This window comes from Dipodomys spectabilis, unplaced genomic scaffold, assembly GCF_019054845.1.
Source record: "Dipodomys spectabilis isolate Male_0828 unplaced genomic scaffold, ASM1905484v1 ptg000526l, whole genome shotgun sequence".
Classification (NCBI taxonomy): Eukaryota; Metazoa; Chordata; class Mammalia; order Rodentia; family Heteromyidae; genus Dipodomys; species Dipodomys spectabilis.
The window spans coordinates 3,864,345-3,888,611 of record NW_024871203.1 but is presented as its reverse complement, the minus strand read 5'-3'; the positions used below and the strand labels follow the sequence as shown (position 1 = coordinate 3,888,611).

At 33.7% G+C, this 24,267-nt stretch overlaps 1 protein-coding gene across 4 annotated transcripts in view; it reads left to right on the top strand.

Moving 5' to 3' along the window:
* Positions 1-24,267, top strand: part of Cnksr2 (connector enhancer of kinase suppressor of Ras 2) — a 218,098-nt gene that overhangs the window by 49,451 nt on the left and 144,380 nt on the right. For all 4 annotated transcript variants that reach the window (XM_042670199.1, XM_042670198.1, XM_042670197.1 and 1 more), the window contains exon 4: positions 1,400-1,487. In XM_042670199.1, coding sequence (XP_042526133.1) covers positions 1,400-1,487 — 88 coding nt within the window. The remainder of the gene's footprint in view (positions 1-1,399; positions 1,488-24,267) is intronic.

The window sequence follows — 24,267 nt, the reverse complement described above, 5'->3', positions numbered from 1 at the left end:
GGCACACAGCTGACACCGTCCTAAAAAGGAAATTTATAGCACTACATGGTTATCTCCAAAAATAAAGGAGAAATCCATTATCTAAGTTTCTAATATAACAAAAATAAAAGCAAAATAAGCACAGAGCAATCAGAACAGAACAAATAACTATGATGAGCAGAAATCAATTAAAATAGAAACACAATGGAGAAATCATAAAATTAAAAGGTCAATAAAGAAAAGCTATAAACTGTGCATAAATTTGGTGATTTCAATGAGATATACTTTTCTTGCCAAAAAAAGATCAGAATTTAGTTCATGTGAAGTAGAAACTATGAATAATCTTATACAGAAGTCCTCCCTTATCTGTGGAGGAGATATTCCACAACCTCCAGCAGATGAAACTGTCAATATACAGAATACTATATATACTGTGCCTTCCATATTATGATAAAAGTTTAATTTATAAATTATGCATGTTGTGGGTTTAGCAATAGTAACTGAAAATAAAATACAGTAAATATAATACCCTGTAATAAAAGTTAAGTGAATGAGGTCTCTCTCTCCCTTTCAAAACTTTGTATTCTCTGCTCACCCTACTTCTTATGATGATAATGTGACAATATATCTGTGATGAAGAGTGATATTCCAGGTACTGTGAAGTGTCTCATAATATGGATGCATTGAACCAATGAATAATTTGTATCCTAGGTAAGATGTAGTAGTTCAGACAGTACATGATTTTTGCCACACTACTTAAAATGGCATGCAGTTGCAACTATGAATTGTTTATTTCTGTCTAAAGTGAAGATACAGCTCAAGCAGTAGCATACCAGTTATGAGTGAAGAGCCAAATGAAAACATGAGGTTCTAAATTCATGCCTCAGTACGGGCTAATAATCATAAAACCTAGATAAATTCATAGAAGTAGTGGTATGAGTGTGTAAGGATGGGCAAAAACTTCTAAGTATTAAGAACTTAAAACAGAGAAATTTGAGCTGGGCACTGGTGGGTCATACCTGTAATCCTTGTTACTCAAGAGTTTGAGATCTGAGGATCAAGGTGCAAAGCCAGCCCCGGTAAGAAAGTCCATAAAACTCTTATCTCCAGTTAACCATTCAAAAACCAGAAGTAGAACTGAGGCTCAAAGTGATAAAGCAAAAAAAGTCAAGGACAGTGCCCAGGCCCTGAGACAGAGACAAGAGAGAGAGACAGAGACAGAAAGTGATAGAGAGGTAGAAATTTAATAAAAGTATATTTCTAAAATTTAATTCTTTTATAAAATTTCTGCTTTTCTTAAAATAAGCTCGAGATTGGTTTTTATCCATATGCAAGCTTTAGAACAGTTTGTTTCGTACTATTAAATTTTGGCTATCCAAAAGCTGTTCCTAGCAATCACAATTTTCTTTTACCTTTGTAGGTCACCATTTGCTGCTGTGACAGACTATTCAGTGACACGGAATAATGTTATACAGCTCTGCTTGGAATTGACAACAATTGTGCAACAGGTATTAGCTAACAAGCTTTGTTTGTTTTTTGAATTGTGGAATTTTTGCTTATTTGTTTTTGTTATTGTAAAGGTTGTATACAGAGAGGTTACGATTACATAAGTCAGTTAATGAGAATTTGAACAGTGTCACCTCTTCCCTCGCTTTCTCCCAGCTTTACTGTCAGAGCCCTCTCCCCCACAAGTTGTATAGTTCATTTTCAACATAGGGTCTAGTGAATATCACTGCTGCATTTTGTTCACCCTTTGTCCCACCATTTCTGTTCTTGCTTTTCCCCTTCCCCAAAGAGATAAACTTACATACAAGACAGAAGGTACAGAAATCAAATAGCAACAAAGAGAAAAACAAAAAGCAAAATAACAAAAAACTTCTGTTTCTATTTCTTTGAGCTCATTTCAATAAACATCATTTTATATGATCATGTACACATAGCTTTACTGTCAATTACATATCTCACTAATGAGAAGTATTCTATTTACCAAGAATTTATAAGATACTGGTTTGGAAGTTTCAGGTTCAAAGACAAATGGTTCTAAAGGGTCCAAATATATAAATAATTGTTGGAAAACTATACATATGTACCAATAAACAAAAATCTTATTAACAGAAGATATAAAATGAATTTGAATTTCCAATTAATCTTTATAATAAGATCATAATGTCTATTAGATTCACACTTTTAATGACTATAATTATGCAATATTGATTCTCACAAAATCACGTCACCCATTCAGAGCACAATCTTGGGTTTTAACGCTAAGACAGTGTTAAGTTACACTGATGTTCGTACACATGGAGAAATGTACATAATGGCTTTTTAATAATGATCAAATTACTTGATCTAAGGTTTTAACTTTGAATAATGCAGGAATCCCAAAATGCTTTGAGAGGTCTAGCACATAATATAAATGTTTGAGCAAGACAAGGAGAAATGGTAGATAATAATTTGAGTTTACTAGTAGATAAGCAGCAAAGATTTGTTTGAGTCTGATAATAAAATATGTTGAGGAGGTCTGAGACCTGCAGCTAGTATTCACTATGAGTCTGATGTCAGTCTATTACTGCTGCTCCTGTCTGGCACCATTGCTATCCTTCAATAATGATGCAGAAATAGTGAAAGCAGATAATGATATGTAATGTTGCAGAAATCTGGGGATAAATTAGAGAAATTGATTATTTATATTAAACTCTATTGACTTTCATTATCAAGAATAGTTTTGAATTATTTATGGGTTTGGTTTTGGTTTTGGTTTTCTTATATCATCAGGAATTGAATTTAAAGCCTGGACAAACACTCTACACCACTTGAGTCCTAACCCTTTTTAGGTTATGAGCTTGATATTTCATGTTCTTGATCAGCTTGCTTGCTCTTGGTTGGTGTTTTACCACTTGAGCCATTCCTTTAGAATGTGAGTTCAAATTTCACATACTTTTTAAACTAGGTTGGCTTTGAACTGCAGTCCTCTGATCCTAGTGCCCTGATTAGCTAGAATTACCGGCATGATTTTTATTGTTTTGAATAGAGTTGTTTTTATGCCCAGGCAGGCCTGGACTGTGATCTTTGTATTTATGCTGCCTGCATTGCTAGGATGACTGACAATTGCCAGTGTACTTTGTTGTTTGAGAGATGGAGTCTCTCAAACATTTGCCCAGGCAAACTATAGTCCTCCAAATCTTTTTTAACCAGGGTGGTTTTGAACTCCAGTCCTCTGACTTTAGTCTCTTGAGCATCTAGAATTATAGGTGTGAATCACCATGCTTGGTGTGAAGTTCTTATATTGTGTATCTTCCCCCCCCCCAAAGTAAGAAATATTGTCAATGTAGACAAATTACAGTAGACCCTTGGTATCTCCTAGTATATAGTTCCAAGGGGGGGGGTCACTATTGGGGAGAATCTGCAAATTCTCAGGATGTATAGAGGTATAGAGTTCCATACCACAAGCCTACATTGTATCTATACTGTGCAGATAGTAAATTTGAACATCTGTAACTTGAAGCCTCATGAAGTAGTCTATATAACTGTTACAAAATTACTATTGTACACATTAATACTACCCACTGAAAACTAATGTTTATTTCTTGCTCTTTATCTCTTATGTTTGATTCATTTTTAATTTTTTTTGTGCTAGTCCTGGGGATTGAACTCAGGGCCTTGGTGCTGCCCCTGAGCTTTTCTTGCAAGGCTAGTGCTGTACCATTAGAATCATAACTCCACTATTAGATTTTTGCTATGGAGGTAAGACTCTCATAGAGTTTCTTGCCCAGGCTGGCTTTGAATGGTGATTTGCAGATTTCAGTGTCCTGAGTAGCTAGGATTATATATGTGAACCACTTTATTGTTTTCTTGTGTGTTTTTGTTTTGTTTTGTTTTGCCATAACAACCCTACTTCTGCTAAAGAGCTGCTGTCTTTCAACAAGAACAAAAATTTTGCTTTAGCACTTAACTTTTGCCTTGCTTTTTAATCACCATTTGCTTTTGGAGGGGCATAATTTTACAAAATTAAGGGCATCGAGACACTCAGCAAAACATGATTTAAAAACAACTGACAGTAATACAGAACTGATGGACTGAGAACTGTATCAACAGTACAACCAGACTTAAAAATTAGATAACAGAGCTTTTTTTCTCAAGGTTAGCACTCTCCCACTTGAATCATTGCTCTACTTCTAGCTGTTTTGGTAGTTAGCTGGAGATAAGAGTCTCATGCACTTTCCTACCCAGCTTGGCTTTCAATCAAATTCTCAACCTCCTTAGTAGCTAGTACTATAAGCATGAGCTACCAGCACCCAGCTGAGTGAATCTAAAGCTAATGATTCCAAAGCTAGAATGAGAGTGAACAAAACTTTCTGAAATACAGTGCAAATAAATAATGATTAAAAAGTGTACATATTAGTGGAAATTTAGATATGACATAATATATTGGTGCTCATATGCTATCTCTTAATGTGTTATTTTTCTGTTATGTGATGTCATCTCTTAGCACTGAGATTTTCTGAGCTCTAATCTATTATGATCCATAGTACCAGTAGGAATTAGGATTGATGGATAAAATAATAAATTCAAATAGTTAAGTTTTTGTTTCTTATAGTGAAATTATCAAAGATTTAATATACACTCCACTTCTTTGTATTTCCCAGTTTCCTAAATTTGACTTAGCAAGACAAAATGAATGCTCTGTATATTGAAGTAATGTTACTTTAAACTTTATGAAGGAACATTTCAAAGACGAGTACTGAAATTATTTTTAAATAAAAAGTACATAACTTACAAAGAGTTAATATCTAATTATCAAGTTATTATGTACATATGAACCAATACATTTGCTTAGAATCATGTGAACTATCTAAAGACAGACATTAAACTTAAGCTGCCAGTTAAAAAGAGGGCAATTCAAATAAGCAAGGTGTAGACTTTTTTTAAAAAAAGTATTTAGGGCATGCATTTATTACCAGGCTTTCAAGAAATCTCATCTGAACAGTTATGATAGTTATGCTTTGAAATGCACTGTGCTTCAAATTATTTTCCACTCAACTTTAATTATTTTTATTCCCTTTGCAGCAAGATGAGATGATCAATATCTAAAAATAAACCGTCACAAATGACTTTTTTTCCTCTTAATACAAAGGGGTGGTATCATGAAGTAAGTGAAAAGTGATTCTTGATATTGGCCACTTATATTTCAAATAATGCTAAAATTAGAAGGAAAAGATAATTTAGTCAGTTTTTTTTTAATCTCCACTTGGAGAAATTTATTTAATCTGTCTTGTCTATTTTACTTAGTGCTACATTTGATGAGTTCAGATAGTTATATCTGAAGTCTTTAAAGACATTTTCTCCAACACATTCTTCCCCAAATAAAATTAATTATACTTTTGAGGGGAAAAAAAGGAAAAACTAGTTTTAAAATATTAAATGGAAAGAATTCTCACAAAGAAGTGAAGCTTCATTTAGAGTGCTGTCAAGCATCTGAATCAGAAAAATGAGACAGGTACCCACGCACTTCTTGTCAGCATTGGAATAATTGTCATGATGCCTGTCTTAACAGGTATCAGCATAACCTAAAATTATTTTACTGTACCATTTTTATATTCTTCATTTCAGACACAAAGCAATGACTTAGATTGTCACTAGTTAAGAAATAAGCATAAAAGTATTCATTTGAAAGGAAAGCTTTGAAAAAAAAGGTAAGCTTTGCTGAAATTTAGAATACTTGGAGCAAAGGGTGAAGCTGAGAACAGTAAATTTGAGACGATGAGACTGGCTTTGTTGCTTTGTGATCCTTTCACATTGGACAGCCATGTTATTATTTCCATCATTTACAAATCGAAGTGGTAATACATCAGAATTATTGTGAGAATCAAATTGGATGTAATTAAAGTGGTTCACAAATTTCAAATGAAAGATGAAAAAGGAAGGTAACATTAGAAAATGGTTGAAGAACAGAGACTTACTAAAAGGTAATAGAATAAGAACTACATTTTAAAAGATGATGGTATAAAGATTTTTTTCTTCCTCCATTGGGCTTTGGTTGGTTTTCTTGAACTGTGTTTACAGCTAAAAATGAATTATATGTGAAGGAATGGTTCAAGTTTTGTAAAATACCATGTTTTCACCTGTTGAATCCACATTGAAAACTTCCCTTTAAAATTCAAATCTGACAATATGCTGTTACCTAAACTAGCCCCCACTAGTTTGGATTTATTGAAATGTCTTTTCATTTTTTTTAGGACGTCCAGGTTTTTTTTTGTGGGGGGGAGTCTGTTTGTGGGGCCTGAACTCTGGGCCTAGCCACTGTCCCTCAGCTCTTCAGCTCAAGGCTAGTGCTCTACCACTTGAGCCACAGCACCACTTCCAGCTTTTTTCTTTTTTCTTATGGGGTGCTGAGGAATCGAACCCAGGGCCTCATCCATGCAAGGCAAGCACTCTACCACTGAGCCACCTTCCCAGACCCAAGACTTGTCTAGTTTTTAACCTTTCTAGATCCATTTTCGTCCTTTTTGTCACTGGTTGAGTAGTGCTGGAAATATTTTACAGAAAACTATACAGAACAGCCATAACCAACTTAATTATACAGAAACAACTGTTTCCAGGCTTTTCATACATATCTATCTATGATATAAATATAGATCTCAATACTGATTTGTTATTAGTCTGACTTTCTGATAGTTGATTTATTTTCCTTTCTTCTATTTATGCCTGTCAGATTATTTTATTTATTTCTAAACTTTTATTCAAGAAAATAGAAAAATATTCTTGAAAGATCAATGTTGAAAAATTTTTTCAAGCACATTAACCTACATAATGTATATGTGCTTTCTAGGCATTTGTGTTAATGTCATAATAGTTTACATACAAAAATGAAAGTACAAAATCTATGAACTGTTCTATAAATACACACTTTAAATAAAGATATAGATGAGCATATCAAATGTAAAAACCCTTTCCAGTTTTGTTCTTACTAGAATTTTACTACCAACTCTTTTTAATCTTTAATTCTTGTTTTCTCAAGGTAAATACATGAGAAAAAAATAACATAAGAGCTTTTCTGTGACTTGTTGAACTGTAATTTATTCTTTAAAATTTTAGCTCACATAATTGTAAATGCTTAAAATACTGAATAATTTTATAAAAATAAGTAGCTTAGATGGAGTTTTTAAAAATTAATTACTTATTCAAGGAGATTGGGCCTTAAATGTATTGGCAATATCTTTAAATTTCCTTTAATTATATTGATGGAATATAAGTATAATAGTACATTTTAGCTTGTTAACATTATATGCCATTTACTCTTTTTTAATACTTTTTATTGTAAAAATACTGTACAGAGAGGTTACAGTTACATGCGCAAGGTGATGGGTACATTTCCTATCAAGCATTGTTACCTCCTCCTTTGTTTTTCCCCTACCCTTCCTTCCCTCCCACCTCCACAACTACACTCCTCCCTCCTCCTTTCTCTCCCCTCCCCGCCTAAATTGTAAAGTTCCTTTTTCAACATAATGTGTTGTACATCTCATTGTTACAATGGGTCAACCTGTATCCCTATTTAAGTATTTTGTTTTTTCCCTTCCCCTCCCCAAGCTGGAGAAGTATATATACAAGATGCAGGGCATGGACATCAAATATAGTGAAAACAGGGGTTATACGATGGGAGAGGAACATACAAAGAAACAAAATATCACATTATAAGTACTTTAGGAACAATAGCAAGAAAGAAATAAACCATTTGAATTTTAAGGCAAAATAATGTAATGGAATTCGACAGGACATAGTTGAGAGTAGGTTATACTAGCTCTGTGTTTTGAGGAATGGTAAGAAGTTGGAAAAACTACTTTATATTTTTGATATTATTTACCTTTGCTTGTAAAAGTAAATCATTACCTTGTTGTATTTTTCCAGGATTGTTTATATTAGAAGCTGATAGAGTGATCTGAAATTTAGTGGGTGCTCAATAAACGGCTGTTAGAGGTATCTTGTATTGCAGAAGAGACTTTGGGCACAGTAAACGCAACTAGTTACTTTACTTTTTTTTTTTTAGAGGAGAGAAGTTTGAGAGATTCTCACTATGTAGCCAAGCCTGAACTCCAGTTCACAATGCCACATTAGCCTCCCTAGAACTGGAATTATAAATGACCTCCACACCTGACCTTACCATGCAAATTTTTTTAAAGAAATAATGTTCTATTTACTTTTGGTATTGACTAGTCATTAACTGACTAAATGAATGCTTTTTGTTTTTTGTTTTTTAAAAAAATCTTTTGGTTGAGTGAGTGCATGTGGCTCACACCTGTAATTCTAGCTACTTAGGAGGCACAGATCTGTGGATTGCCGTTCAAAGCCAGCCCAAGCAGGAAAGTCCATGGGACTCTTATCTTCAATTAACCACCCGAAAAAGCAGGAAATAGAGCTGTTGCTTGAAGTAGTAGAGTGTTAGCCTTGAGCAAAAAAGTTCCACTAAACCAACAAGTTTTGGTTAGTTTAGGATGCTTTTTAGATTTTAATGTGAGTTGATTGTTATAGCTTAGATTCTGAAATATATTTTGAAGCATTCATGTTTAAATGTAATACAGAAATTAATTTTGATTCTATATAAACTTGCCATCTCTAGTTACATATAATACCTTAGATTTAAAAAGAGAAAATTCAAAATATGTAAAGGCAGTGTATAATAGTCATGTAGAATGTGTATTTTCAAACGTATAGAAATACGTAGAAATTTAAAGGGCGATCATAAGATGCATAGATATATGAAAAGCCCAACCAACATTGTCTCATAGTCATCTCGAGCACTTTACTATTTTTACTGTATACTCAGGTTTAGCATTTAAGCTTTCCTGAATCAGACATTCTAGGTGACCTGAAAATGGAATTAGGGCTTTTGGGATTGAAACTAGGACATTTTAAACCAAAAAATTAGGACAAACTTTACATATAATTTTTAAACAATATGAATGATATTACTAAGCATACTCATTGAAAGCAATAGAAAGTTGATTTTATTTTTCACTATCTAAAATAAGACTTTTAGTGCAATTAAATTTTCTCCAGCTGTTTCTAATCATAAAAAGCAATACTAATATCTTTTCACAAAGTTTATATGATCTTAATATAATAATCAAAGTTAAATATAGAACTCTTAGAGATAATATTTAAATAACTTGAAGACCTTTTCTAAAGACACATATAAAGCTAAAAGCTAAATTAAAGTTTAAAAAGATGGCAGTTCACTACACATATATGATGACATCTTCTCAAAGACCATAAAGAATGAGAATGTTTTAGCCAGACAACTGATAATTAAAAATAAACAAGAAATTTTCATAGTATTTTTTTAAAAAAAATAACCTAATTATTGAGAGCTGCATATTGTATCAAGGTTCAGGATGAAAAAATGAATGATAAAGTTGTATGCCAAGACTTTTGCAAATGGCTGTTTAGAATATTGCAGGGTCATAATTTATTATTCTTCCAGCTTTCTGACACTGGCATAGCTACGAGCAAAACCATAAAAATTTACTGTATGTTATATAAAAATAAATGCTGAAATAGATTATTTTCATAGTTTATTTTTACAGGCCTAGAATTTATTCATGTTACCTAAGTCTGCCAAAATATTTTTGTCAGATGAAAGTAGCATCATCATCAGTATGAACAAAAGGAGAATAGATGTCTTATACTGCCTTAGTCAAGTTCCTTTAGATAGTAAATAATAGAGTATTATATCTCAAATGGCTGCCTTATTATATTTAAACATTTATGTAGGATTATATATATAAAAGTTGCCATGTAATATATTTAATATGAAGCATAATAAGGAGTACTCATGAGTATGTCTCCTAATTTAATAACCATTGCTAATAATGTTTTAATTGTTATTGAGCACCTCTTGGATCTTGTCAGTCTACCTCTTCTCTGAGTCTTTTATTATTGTATATTTTTAGCAAAATAGTTTTATATACTTCTCTAAATGTGTTATTTGTTAAATTATGCTTTTATTTGAGATTTATAGAAATATATCACTCTATGTCTTTTATTTCCATTTGATATAATTTTGAATCCATTTGTCATTTGTTGTAGCTTCAGTTTGTTTTCCCTGCATACAATATTGATTGTGGGCATATGTTTATTCTTCTGTCCATAGACTTATGTTTAAATATATACTAAGAGTATAATTGCTAGATAATACAGTTTGGATATGCTCATCTTTTGTAATTGTACCAGATTATGTCCTCAAGATATCTTTGCTTATATCTTATACTTTTATTATCTTTCTACTCATAATTTGTTATGTTTTTGTCATATATCTTACTATTATAGTTTATCTTTCCAAAGGCCTTTATAATTTTCTTGTAAAGTTCCTTAAAAAAATTTTATCATTATTCCCATTTTATGTATAAGGATGTAAAGGAGTATGTTAGTAAATGATAAACCTCAGAAGAGACTCCTTGATATGCTACAATTGGTAATATACTCTGATTGTTCTTCCTAAAGAATTGAGCTAGAACTAATGCCAATCCATTAAAAAAATCCTGTGAAAATGAGTAAAATCTTCATACAACTCGGTTTCTCCAGAGTCTGGCAAGAAAGAGTATATTGAAGGGATAAAAGCAATCATTTTCCTCTAAAAGCTTATGAAAGAGAATTAGAGAAATTTTAATTTAGCTCCTATAGCTCAATGTGATCCTGACAAAAACTTAGAACTAACCAAAAAAATAATTTTTCCCAAAATTAGAAAATCCATCTATGTCATGAATATTACATATAGGAAAAGAATTATTTGCTTCATATTCCTTTGCCTATTAGTCCTTATACCTCTAGTAAGAATAGGAGAAAGAAGTGGTGACACCATCAGTCTCTTTTGTTGTTGTTGGTTGAGGGTCTTAAACTCAGGATGTGGGTGCTGTCCTTGATCCTTTTTGTCCTCAAAGCTAGTGCTCTACCACTTGAGCCACAGCCCCACTTCATGTTTTCTGGAGGTTAACTGGAGATAAGAGTCTCATGGACTTTCATGACCCAGCTGGCCTCAAACCATGATCCTCAGATCTCAGCTTCCTGAGTAGGTAGGATTACAAGTGTGAGCCACTGGCACCAAGCTCCATGTCTCTTTTATAGTAAGTCGGAGCAGTGAATAGGACAGGGATTTCTATGTAGAGAATCAGAGACTCAAAAGAGAAGCTGGATTTTGAGGTAAAAAAAAATTAAAGCTCATATTATTGCAATCTACTTGGCTCTTTCCCCCAAATAAATTCATGCATGCATTTTTTGATGATCACTTACAATGCATTTATGTATTAAAATGTAATAAAAAAGGAAAGGCCAATACTAGAATCTGGTGTGGTATCAACATATAGGGACAGGAACTAGACAGCAAAATAAGAAACAGTAATAATAACATTTTGAACACTTAGTATGAATCATACTTTGTCTTGATTGTATCATAGATTATGTATTATGCCTTACGTGGACAATAAGGCATCAATTTTCATAAATGCGTAAGATAAAAGCAGCAAATGACGGAAAATGAAGACATACGAGTTATAGATGGTAATTTTCTAAGGCATTTTACCTCTGCTGAAGAAGTGGTTTTTGAATGACCTAGTCTCTAGTCCCTTAGGTGGGTCAGAATGACCACCAATATCAGATAGGTAATTCAGAGGAAATTAGGCCTTAACAAGTGAAATAATGGATGGAAATTGTAATTTACAGTGGTAGATTGAAGAACTGGTCCGAATTAAGTAATTAGGACAAGTGGAGATGAGTCAAACTTATAAAATAAAATGGGACAAAAATCATCTTGAAATACAAAATGAGAAAAGACTAGATTTGCATGAAAGTAACAAAATGTAATCTGAGGTTGTTTGTGGGTTACAATGTGTGAGGAGTGACATAGCACCTCTGAAAAAAATAGCACCCATATCTCCAGAAATAAAGAGATACAGCTTGGAAATTGTATGATATTAGTACTGCATTGACTTGTACTCGCTATATCTCCAAGTGCACATGTGCCTTATTTTTAACTTGGTAGATTATATTATTCAAAGTAAAATCTATTATGCTGCAGTAAAAAACAACCTTCACTTCAAAACCCAAAGTAAGAGAGTAGCCTTTTTGAGGATATTACTGGTCATTATTTCAGGGGAAAGGAGAGCACAGTGAAACATATATTGTTCCTTAAAGCTTCCAAATGGAAGTAACTCATCATATAACTACTCAAATTTATTGGTCGCAAGTTACACATCTGTGACAGACTTCAGTGGCTCTAAAAAGTTTACTTTTCCCTTAAAAATAGACAGTGCATATTAGGAAGTCATAATACAATCTGCCATAGCAATGAATCTATGAATAATCCCAAAATAGCATTATATTTGCATTTTGAGGACAATAAAGTTTATTTGAACATAAAAACCTGTCATGAAATTCTGTGGAAAAAAATTGAATATAAAAATCCCGGTAAAGGTAGATTTGAGGACTTCTTTCCATATGACCATATAAAATGATGCTTATCGAAATGAGCTCCAAGAAATGGAAACAAGAGGATATTCTTTTATGTATATTTTTTTATTGTAAAAATGTTGTGCAGAAGGGTTACAGTTACATGAGCAAGGTAATGAGTACATTTCCTATCCAGCATTGTTGCCTCCTCCTTTGTTTTTTGCTCTCACTGCTGCTTCTCTACTTCCTGAAAATAGATTCATTTTAGCCAGGCGCCAGTGGCTCACGCCTGTAATCCTAGCTACTCTAAGGATCGTGATTCAAAACCAACCTGGGAAAAAAAGCCCCTGTGGGACTCTTATCTCCAGTTAACCACTCAAAAAACCAGAAGTGGACTCTGGGTCAAGGTGGAAAGTGCTAGCCTTGAGCTGAAGAGCTCGGGGACAGTGCCCACATCCTGAGTTCAAGCCCCACAACTGACAAGAAAAAAAAAAAAAAAAAGAAATGTACTCATTACTCATTAACCTTTCTGTACATCACCTTTACAATGAAATTTAAATTAAAAGAAAACCTCTTTCATCAATAGTGTACTGTTTTTAGGGTTTGTTTCTCTCTTGGCATTGTAAATTTAACCTGTTGACAATGTGAATAGTAGGTTTATTCAAGTATAAAATGATGGCTCCGAATTTCTCAGTATTAATATTTACTTATTCTATAGAATCTTTTGTTGTTGTTGTTGTTGGTCATGGGGCCTGAGCTCTGGGCCTGAGCTCTGGGCCTGGGCGCTGTCCCTCAGCTCTTTAGCTCAAGGCTAATGCTCTGCCACTTGAGCCAAAGCACCACTTCCAGCTTTGTCTGCTTATGTGGTGCTGAGGAATCGAACCCAGGGCCTCATGAATGCGAGGCAAGGACTCTACCACTGAGCCACCTTCCCAGCCCCCTGTAGAATCTTTTATGAACATATACCAACATAATCCTAGAACTTAATGCTATTAATATTGCCTGAACAATTTAGTATGTTTGAATATTTAAATGTGTTGTGATTACTGTCAATCTAAACATATTTTTGAGTGCTTAGAAAAATGGTATTGTATAATGGTATTGTATAATTTCTGAAATGAAATATTTTCATTGTCCAAGAAAATGCAATCTAAATAAATAAAAGAGCCCAAGGAATAAAAGAGCCCAATATATATGAGCTAGTGAATTTTTAGAAATTGATACAAAGAATTTGTTATAGTTTACTATAACATAGCTTTATTTTCTGACAACCAAGTACGTAATCTTGAATTAAAGAATTAGTATTTATATATTATTTGTGATTGTATCTGGTGTTTATTTTTGCTTGACTTATTAAATTGAATTTATCAAGTCTCCAGTTACTAAGACTGTGTAGATTTTCTTTCCCATATGTTAGATGTTCATTCTAATAAGTAACTTGAACATCTGGAAACCAGAAGGGCTTTTCATTACAAAAAATTAGCTTCATTGTATGAATATAGAGTTCTTTATATCTCTTATATAATACAAATCTTTATGCAGAGAAGGGCCTAATTATTTTTGTTAAAAATATCTGCTGAGATCATACATATTAAACTTTAAAACCAAATCACGTTTAAAATGTTTTTAAAACTGTAAAACTGAAGCTATTTTTATACCCTCTATCTGTACAAAATAGAACTGTGAAGAAACTAACTGTACTGTACTAGCTTCACAATTAGAAATTTTGTTTTCAAAAACATGACTTGAAAGTTTCATTTTTGAAAAAAAAAGTTTCATTTTTGTACCTCATTTGTAAAGCCACTGTAAAATGTTTTCATGGAAAGTGAAAATTTAAAAACTCAAATAGAATAAGTATCAGATGTGAACTGAAAATAATTTTATAATGTATATAGAGTACCTTGAGAAATTAAAGAGACAATGTAGTGTAATATAAGGAACCTTTTTTGAAAATATTCATAGTCTAATGAGAGATTAAAACTAGTTAATCTATAACTGGTGTAAACAAATTATGTACTTAATACTTACTTGGAAAGCCATTCAAAACCTTTTCTTTCATGTTAACTGGTGTTTGAACTCAAGGTTTCACACTTCCTGAACAGGTGCTCTACCATTTTAGCAGTGTCCCTTTTAAGCTTTAGTTATTTTTTGATAGTGTAGTGATTTTTGTTTGTTTGTTTCATCTTCCCAGGGCGAGCTTCAAACCATAATCCACAATTCTTCCATCTCTACTTCTCACAGGGATGGAACAAACATCTATTAGCACATCTTTTTTGTTGAGATGATGTCTTGCTTTTTTCTCAGGATAGCCTTAAGGTCAATCCTACTCCTCTCCATCTCCAGACTAGTTATAATGACAGTTGTTCACCATCCTGCTTGACTCAAACTATATAGAATAAACAAATTTAATTCATAACGTAAATTAGTTTACTGGTTCCAGAAACATTTCAAATAAAGCCATTCAAGATACAGGAATTATAATTTTGCTATCATAAGTTTTCTAATCCATACATTAAAGTGTTTATTTCACTTCAATCTTGAAGTTTTCACCATTTTGTGGTTTGTTAAAGACTCATATAACTAAAAGAATAATCAGTCTCCTTTTTGCCTCTACTTCCAAATATCTAAGTATTTTTAAAGACATAAGTTCCGACACTTATCCAACTATTTGACCATTAGTCTTGCATTGTCAAATGAAAGAATAGAATGATTGGAACTAAATGGGGCTTCAAGATAAGGGGTCAGAAATTTAAAAAAAAACAGTGACAAAAGGGAATATACCAAAGAAAAAAGGAAAGAAAAAAAGAAAAAAACAACTGCAAAGAGTATAATAAAAAAAAACCCTCTTATTTCAATTTCTTGGAGTTCTTTTCGATAAGCATCATTTTATATGATCTTATGCACATAGCTGTTGAGCCCTTGCGATCCTCTCCTAAGAGTATCTTCTTTTGTTCTCACTATGTGAATATTTAGATTGCCATTTTAGATTGCACAGAAACGGTGGGACAAAGGGTGAACAAATTCAGCAGTTAAACCCACTAGACACTATGTTGGAAATGAAATATACTTCTTTGTGGGGAGCATAGTTGGGAAGGGAAAAAATAGGAGAGAATGAGGGAAAGGGGTGACACTGTTCAAAAGGGATGTTCTCATTACCTGACTCATGTAACTGTGACCCCTCTGTACATCACCTTTACAATATATTTTTTTAAGTTGAGGCTTCATTTTAGGTGATTGTATAGGAAAGAAACACAGTAAACCATGTTTACTGACAAAGAATTCGTCTGTGTTTTTCATCACTAAGTTACAATTTTCTTTCATGTACTCCTGTGTCTAAAAAGACTAAAAGCAAGGGCAGTACCTGGAACATGGATATTGATCAATAAGTATTTTTAAGTGACAAATATCATTGCCAATCTAGTTTCTTCATCTAATATAATTAAGGCCCTGCTGTCTCAAGATTTTTTATCCTTCCTGGGTATTATATGCACTCTATAAGAGCATAAGTCTTCACATTGGGGAAAATAAGAATATAAAACTGTTTCTAAAAGGGCACCTATTTGGATAATACTTCACAATTTACAAAGTATTTCCAAATGTTCCATCTTATTTGTTCCTTCTAATAAAGTTGGAAATAAGATAATTTCAACTCCAGTTCACATGTTAGGTACCAAACTCATACAAGTTAAATGATTTGCACAGATACATGTCAGTAAATAATCTCTTCATGTAGAAACCTGTGGATGAACTTACTTATGGATGTATGGAAATACAGTTGTTTTCTTAGAATGATTAATTGTGATCAAAGCAATTAGAATGTATCTTCCAATTGACTGCAAATCAGCAGATTTTATATTTAAAAAATGATAGAAATTAAGTTGAGAATTTTCCTCTCATTTGTCTCCTACAGTCTTTATAAACCAGAGAATCACTAAGCTATATACACAGTTTTACAATTTTTTTAGCTTTTTACACTTATTTTGTATCATAGTGAGATATAAAACTTTAAAGCATTGAGCCTGAACTTCAGAAAACATGAAAATCCAACATTCTGCTATGCTTTGAGCTTTTTCTATCTTCTCGTTGAAATTATATTTTGCCATTATTTCAACCTTGTATCTTTTGAATGCCCTTTGCATATTTTTCTCTAGAAACTTGTTATACATGACTTATTCTAATGTTTCAATAAGTTAGTCATCAAGAAATATTATGCCTAGCTGGATGCTGGTGGCTTACGCCTGTAGTTCTGCCTACTCAGGAGTCTGAGATCTGAGGATTGCAGTTCAAAGCCATTCTGGGCAGAAAGTCTGTGAGACTCTTATCTCCAGTAAACCACCAGAAAAACCAGAAGTGGAACTGTGTCTCCAGTAGTAGAGTGCTAGCCTTAAGCTGAGAGCTGAGGGACAGCACTCAGGCCCAGAGTTTAAGCCCCATGACCACCAAAAGAATAATATTATGCCTAGAATAGAACATTTCACTACTGTGATGTTGTTAGATAAGGTACACTGACATTGTTAACTATCTTTCCTTAATGTAGCATTGTATTAATGCATTATAACTAAGCAAGTAGCCTATTGAAAAGGCAATAATCTGTTAATATATGTTATATATTTATAGATACAGTGATATATTCCATATATCACTGCATCCAGTAGGTTGAGAATGCATATATAGTTTGGAGGTTGAAAAAAACAAGTACAATTGCGAAATCAGGTCCATTGTTAAGTTGAAAAGAACCTTAGGAATCATCTAATTTCATCTGCCTCTATTTCAATCTGAGGGTAATAATAATAACAGCTAACATTTGCATGTTTTGTTAAGTACAAAGCATTTCCATGACACTTGATGTTCATAGATAAAAAGCACACAGTGCTATTGTCATGGTGTTCACGGCAACTCTTTGAAGTAGATACAAAGTTATTAGTATTTTATTTACTAATTATAGTTGTCTGGTAGAAATAGACTTCATTGGGTTTGCCCGTTAATACAGAGCATGACTATTATAGAAACCAGAGGCAATGAAGAGAGTAGGAAAAGGAAATTTAACAGATAACTTCATTTACTCTTTGGACAGTACATAAAGTGCACAGTACAAGGCATTAAAAGACATAATTCTAGGCACAGTTTTATTGCCAAGTAATTGTGTCTATTCAAATGTTTTACTTATTTGTCCTGCAAAGCAGGGGGGAGGGGGGGTAAATGACTAGTATGGTCATGCCTACCACACTCTCCCATTGCTTGTTTATAGATCTTTCTTTTTCGTATATATTTTTATTGTAAAAATACTGTACAGAGCGGTTACAGTCACATTAGTACGGTAATGAGTGCATTTCCTATTAAGCATTGTTACCTCCTCCTATGTTTTTTTCCCCTACCATCCTTTCCCTCCCCACCTCCCCAAATCCTCCCTCCCTACTCTGAAGTTGTAAAGTTCATTTTCAACATAGTGTCTTGTACATTGTTACAATGAGTCAATCTATATCCTCATTTCAGCATTTTGTTATTTCCCTTCCCCTCCCCAAATTAGAAAAATGTATATACAAGACTCAGGGTACTGGCATCAAATACAGTGAAAACGAGGGTTATACCATGGGGGAAGAACATACAAAAGAAACAAAAAAATCACATGGTACATTATAAGTACATTAAAAACAAAAGCAAGAAAGGTCCATCTTTATCCCGATAAAACCCTTCTGTTAATTCTTGTGGTAATTGCTCGTTTTTAATTTCTCTCTCAAAATAATGATAACAAGAGCAGTAACAAGTTTGTAGTCATGGAGCTGGTCAAAATGGTGAAGAGCTTACCAAAGAAGTATTTATGAGGTAATTATAGATCTGTCTTCTTTCTCAAGAATTTTTAGGAATGAAATTAGTCCTGGACTATAATATTTTGGTAACACATTCAAGAAGAGTATGATGCCTCTTTATTCCCATGGAAGTCTTCTTTTTACTCAGTCAACTTTTGTTTTTTGATTAATCTAAATTTGGTTTGGCCTTTTATTTTCCATCTGTTACAAATCATTTGTCCCTAACACTGCTTTATGTCCACAAGTTAATGTGATGAGTACTTTGAACTCCTTCTTATACCTGTTTACCATGTGTTTTCCTAGAGGGAATTTGTTTCATTATAATGTTACGCTATTGTATGCATATTGTGTGCAGTTGGTTAACTCCTGGGAACTAAGTTCCTTCAGTGATAGAGTCTTCACTGTTGGACATTTGAGGTGTTTCTTGCTTACTTATTAGGAACTGCTAGATGTACTGTAGTGTATTTCTTTAGTCCTGCACTGCTAGCAGGCTAGCTAGTGGCTACATGAAGCTATTGCAGTGTAAATTTAAATTAAGTAAAATTACAAACTCAGCTCCTCATTTCACTAGCCATATTTCAAGTGCTTGACAGCCACTGTTTCTAATGGATATTAAATTGGACAGTACAGACATAAAACATTTCTGTTTTCCCAGAAATTTTATTAGACAGTGTTATTCTAGGCCATTGCTATATGTATGCATGAAACAACCTAACTTGATGAAGTAGTTTTGTCATCTGTCAGTATCCAACTTGAGTAAGTATGAGGCTGAAAACTGTGAAAGTAATCAGACTAAGAATAAATGGTAAATGGATAAGGATTGGTTCAGCTTGTTACTAAAAATGGAATATACTCTTACTCATGTGGAAAAGTTGTTAGAAACTTTTTTAATGCAAAAGATACTAGAGAGTGACTCAAAACTAGAGAGGGAAAATCAGCTTATCTAAATCTTTTCTGGACAATCTTCTTCACCCATCTGAAGCCACTAATCAGGGCTAGTCCTTCTTTGTGTTTATATACTAGTTCTGGGGCTGAAACTCGGGGCTTAGATGCTGTCCCTGAGTTATTTTGCTCAAGGCCAGCACTCTACCACTTGAGGTACAGGTCCACTTCTGACCTCTTTTTGGAAATTCATTGGAGATGAGAGTCACATAGATGTTCCTGCCCAAGCTGGCTTCAAACCATGATTCTCATATATCAGACTCAGAAGTAGCTTATGCTCTTTTTTAAATTTTTTTATTGTGAGAATACCGTACAGAGGAGTTACAATTACATGGGCAAGATAACGAGTGCATTTCTCATCAAGCATTGTTGCCTCCTCTTTGTTTCCCCTTCCCATCCCTTCTCTTTGGTATATACATATAGTACCAGGTCATCCATTGCTTAATACACTCCCAACAGTAATTATAGTAATTGTGTTTTAAAGGGCATTGGTTGCACATTCTTTCCATTTATACTTTTATAATACTTGTGTTATTTAAATATATACATCTAGTTCAACATCAAAACAACAAATTATCCAATTAATAAATGGGCAAATGAACAGATAGTTCTCAAAAGAAAAATTACAAATAACTAAGTTATGTGTGAAAAAGTTCAATTCTCAGTACTAAAGGAAGTGCAAATCAAAACAATATTAGTATTCCATCCCATTCAAGATAAAAAGGCTACTATGAAGGAAGCAAAAAACAACTGCTGGTGAGGATTTGGAGAAAAGGAAATTATATATGTTGTTTGTGGAAATGTAAGCTTGTGTAACCACTGTGGCAATCAGTATGGAAGTGCCTCAAAAAACTCAAAAATAGAACTACCATGATACTGATATACCATTCCTGAGAATATACTCAAAGGAAAATAAGTCATCATACAGTAGAGATACTTGCACATCCATGTATACTGTAGCAGTACTGTAGACAAAATATGGAATCAGCCTACTGCCTATCAACAGATGAAAAGAAGAAAAATGGTACAGTGGAATATTGTTCAGTCATAAAGAAGAATGAAATCATGTTATTTGTAAAAAATAATGTAGAATAATTGAGATCATTATTTTAAGCAAAATAAACCAGAGTCAGAAAGATAAATATTCCAAGTCTTTTCTCATATACAGAATCTAAGCTTTTTTAAAAGTGACATAAGAAGGCACATATTGAGAGTATCATAGTTTCAGGCCAGCCTGAGCAGAGACAGTAAGAGCTGGGCATTGTGACACATGTCTGTCATTACAGCAAAACAGGAAGCATCAATAGAATTTTGGTCCATGATGGCCTCAGGATAAATGTGAGTCCCTATCTGAAAGATAAATAAAGCAAAAAGGACTGGGGACATGTCTCAAAAAGTAGAACACTAGTTGGGCACCAGTGGCTCACACCTGTAATCCTAGCTTCTCAGGAATCTGAGATCTGAGGATCATGGTTTGAAGCCAGGCTGGACAGGTAAATCTGTGAGATTCTTATCTCCAATTAACTACCAAAAAAAACTGGAAATGTAACTGTGGCTCAAGTGGTTAGAGTGCCAGCCTTGAGCAAAAGAAGCTCAGGGACAGCACCCAGGCCCTGAGTCCAAGCCCCAGCACCAGCACTAATTTTTTTAATTAAAAAGAGTAGAACATTTGGACAGTCACTGATGGCTCGTGCCTGTAAAGAGGCTTAGGTCTGAGGATTGCCATTAGAAGCCAACTCTGGTAGGAAAATTAACCACCAATAATCAGGAAGTGGAAGTGGAGCTGTGACTCTAGTGGTTAAAACACTAGTCTTGAGTGAAAAAGCTAAAAGACAATATCCAGGCCCTGATTTTAAGCCCCAGGACCAGTACAGAAGGAAGAATACTTGCCTCACCAGTACAAGGCCCTGAATTCAGACTCCAGTATTACCAAATAAATGACATGAATGTAATAGAGATTGTTTGCAGGAGAGAAGCAGAGGAGGATAGAAGGCAAAAGGAAAAGTTAATGGGGAGGAATATCATTGAAATGTATTATATGTATGTATGTATGTATGTATAATAGGTTAATGAAGACCATTAAATTGTAAAAATAGATGGGGAGAGCTGGGTGCCAATGGCACTCACCTGCAAACCTAGCTACTCAGGAGACTGCTGAGGATCGCAGTTCAAAGCCAGCCTGGGCTGGAAAGTCTGTGAGACACTTATCAATTAACCACCAGAAAACTGGAAGTGGCACTGTGGCTCAAGTGGTAGATTGCTAGTCTTGAACCGAAGACTCAGAGACAGCACCCAGGCCCAGAGGTCAAGCCCCACGACCGACAAAAAAAATAGATGGAGAGAGGAAGATTAAACAAGAGTTAACAGAGGGGTTTAATATGATCACAGTAAATTATATAGGTGTGTGGAAATAATGCAATGAAATACCTATATAATTGATTTCAGGTAAGCTAAAATGTTATCTCCATCCAGATAGTCATTCCAGAATTATCAAATGAGAATTAATCTTTTATAAAATCTTTTGTTAGCATTTATCTTCTTTACCTTACTATTTGAATATAAACCAAATTTATCTTTGAATACCTATTAGTGCCCAACTGTATTTCCAAAAGATGCCAAATAACCTCGAGGTGAACTGAATTGAGGCATGAATGAATGGATGGATCAAAAAAGAGAGAAAAGAAACTTAATACTAAGTCATTGCTTGAATTAGTCACTTAGTGTCACTTATTAAAGTGTTTGGTGTGAAGGTGCTATTCATTACCAAATGTTTGCATAAATAGACCATTGAAAATATTATTTCTAAACAATTTTTGTGGTCAAAGTATATATGTGTGTGAGCTAAAATGAAATAGTAAATACATGGCATTTATAATTGCAAAATCCCATGAAGTATAACTGAATATGCTATAGACACACATTATTTTTCTTTACTGTCTCCATATATTTATTATCAAAAGCCTGTGTGGTGCCCTTATGGATACAATAGGAGAAGAATTGCTTATTCTGAACATTATGATCTCCAGGTGCTTGAAATTTGTTGACTAACTGTGGAAAGTCAGTGGTAATATTTAGGAATAGAATTCCTTCTATGAACTATGTTCAGTCTATCAATAACTCCCTTGTTCACTAAAGGAATAACTAATCTGTGTAAGTATAGCTCATCTGTGGGAGGATGCTTCTGTGCACATACTGAAATAAGGCGACTGGGTCTAAGTAACATCACCTTGTTCTCATAGCCATCCTGGTACCTTGCTGGGTGGAGGGGCCTTTCCACCCAGCTCTGAAAAGCCTTAAGGTGAGAGAGGCCATTTGTTGAATTGCAGATTGTCATGCTGCTTAATCTTAGGATAGCTTTTGCTACAGAGAATGCTCGTCCTTGATTATCTCCCTAAATGGTTTGATTTTCTGGCAACTGAGTATCCCCTTAGATGGAAAGTTTGAGGTGTGTCCCCCTAGATGGAAAGTTCTGCTTGTACTTGAGAATTTCTCTATATGTGCAGGCTTGATTCTGGGCTGCAGGTCTTTGAGACAGGAGTCCATCTGCAGTTGCTGGCTCACCAATAAAGACTTCCAGTTCAACCTTTCAAAATGTGGCTTTTCGGTTTTTTGCCAGTCAAGTTCCTGTACAATACTTTTCCAAGAATAAAAGTCATCAGAACTTATGAAACACCTGTCGTCTTTATGAATATTTTTTCATTAAGAATTTGGTCTGTTATATGTATATTACCTATTTTATAGACACATATAGAAAAGGACAAAGGGGAAAAGTAAATTTTATTTTACATATACAATAAAAACCAGCTTGCGCTACTAAAGAGAATTCCTGGGAATAAATAGTACCATAGATCTAAATCCAATTTTAAAACTCTAAATTTAATCCTAACCTAAAAATAAGTAGAACATCAGAGACATGGCTTTCCATTACATTAATAGGTTTGTAAAATATAGATTTCCCCACATGTAGTGCTACTTTCTTTTTAAGACTTGAGGTGTGGTCTTTGGGGAAAAGATTTGGCCCCAAGTGTTAATAAAATCCACATTTTGAGAATCAGATATTTTAAAATCATATTTTGATGGAAATGAGTTAACTAATAAAATGAATCCTCCAAAGTACCTAAGGCAATTTAAATATTTAGCATGATAAAAAAGAATCCCATGAAATTATTGTTTAACAAAATAAAACAGTCATTTTATTTCTGTTCTTCTCTCTGATATAATGCCAGATTAATAAGTGCTGTCTGAGTTGTCTGGTTTTTAATATGCTGTGTCCTTACCATTAGTGAATGCCTCTGGCTTTCAATAATGAACAAGCTGATCTGGCTTTTTAAATACAAACACGTAGACATACTCTTAAAGAAATAAGTTTACTGTGTAAAAAACTAATAAATTTATGGAATGCATAACTGAAATGCATAGTTCTAAGCAGCTGAGATGTTTAGAATGAGCCAGCAGACTATTTTGAAAATCGCTAATAACTTGTGAATTCTGTATATTTCATAATTTTAATTGTCTTGATGTTTCTCTATCATAGAATACTATAAGATAGATCAAAGAGTTTTCAAAATACCATCTCCGTCAAAATGATCTTGGAGGTCTTCACTCAGACCCTAAAGAATCTGTATATCTGGGAATAAAATTTGGAACTCTCAATTTTAACCCACTCTATAAGTGTGCGTTCATCCCCTCTCCTCATTGATAGAGAGATAGATTCTTATGCAAAGAACTAAACCTCTGAAAGTTTCTGCAGTAATTTAATTGTGCTTGATCATAAGAAGAATTGTTTCTGCAGTAGCATCTTTATATTCTCTACCTAAAAAGTACTGTTTCTGAGACCAAATAAAAACTGGAAAGGTGGAGTGAGCCCTGCAGTAAATGAATGAAGAGAGGAAGAGGGTAGAATAGAGTCATAAAATTCAATGCCTATCCTATAAAAGTTAATAAATTGGGGGAAGGGGCAAGGGTTGAGAAGGATGGGGAGAAAAATGAAAGGGGTGACATGCATTATATTCATAAATGGCTTTGTTGAATGGCAACTCCTTCTGCAGCTACTTAAGTATAATAAATTTTTAAGCCACAGGGAGATGGAAGATGTGTTAAG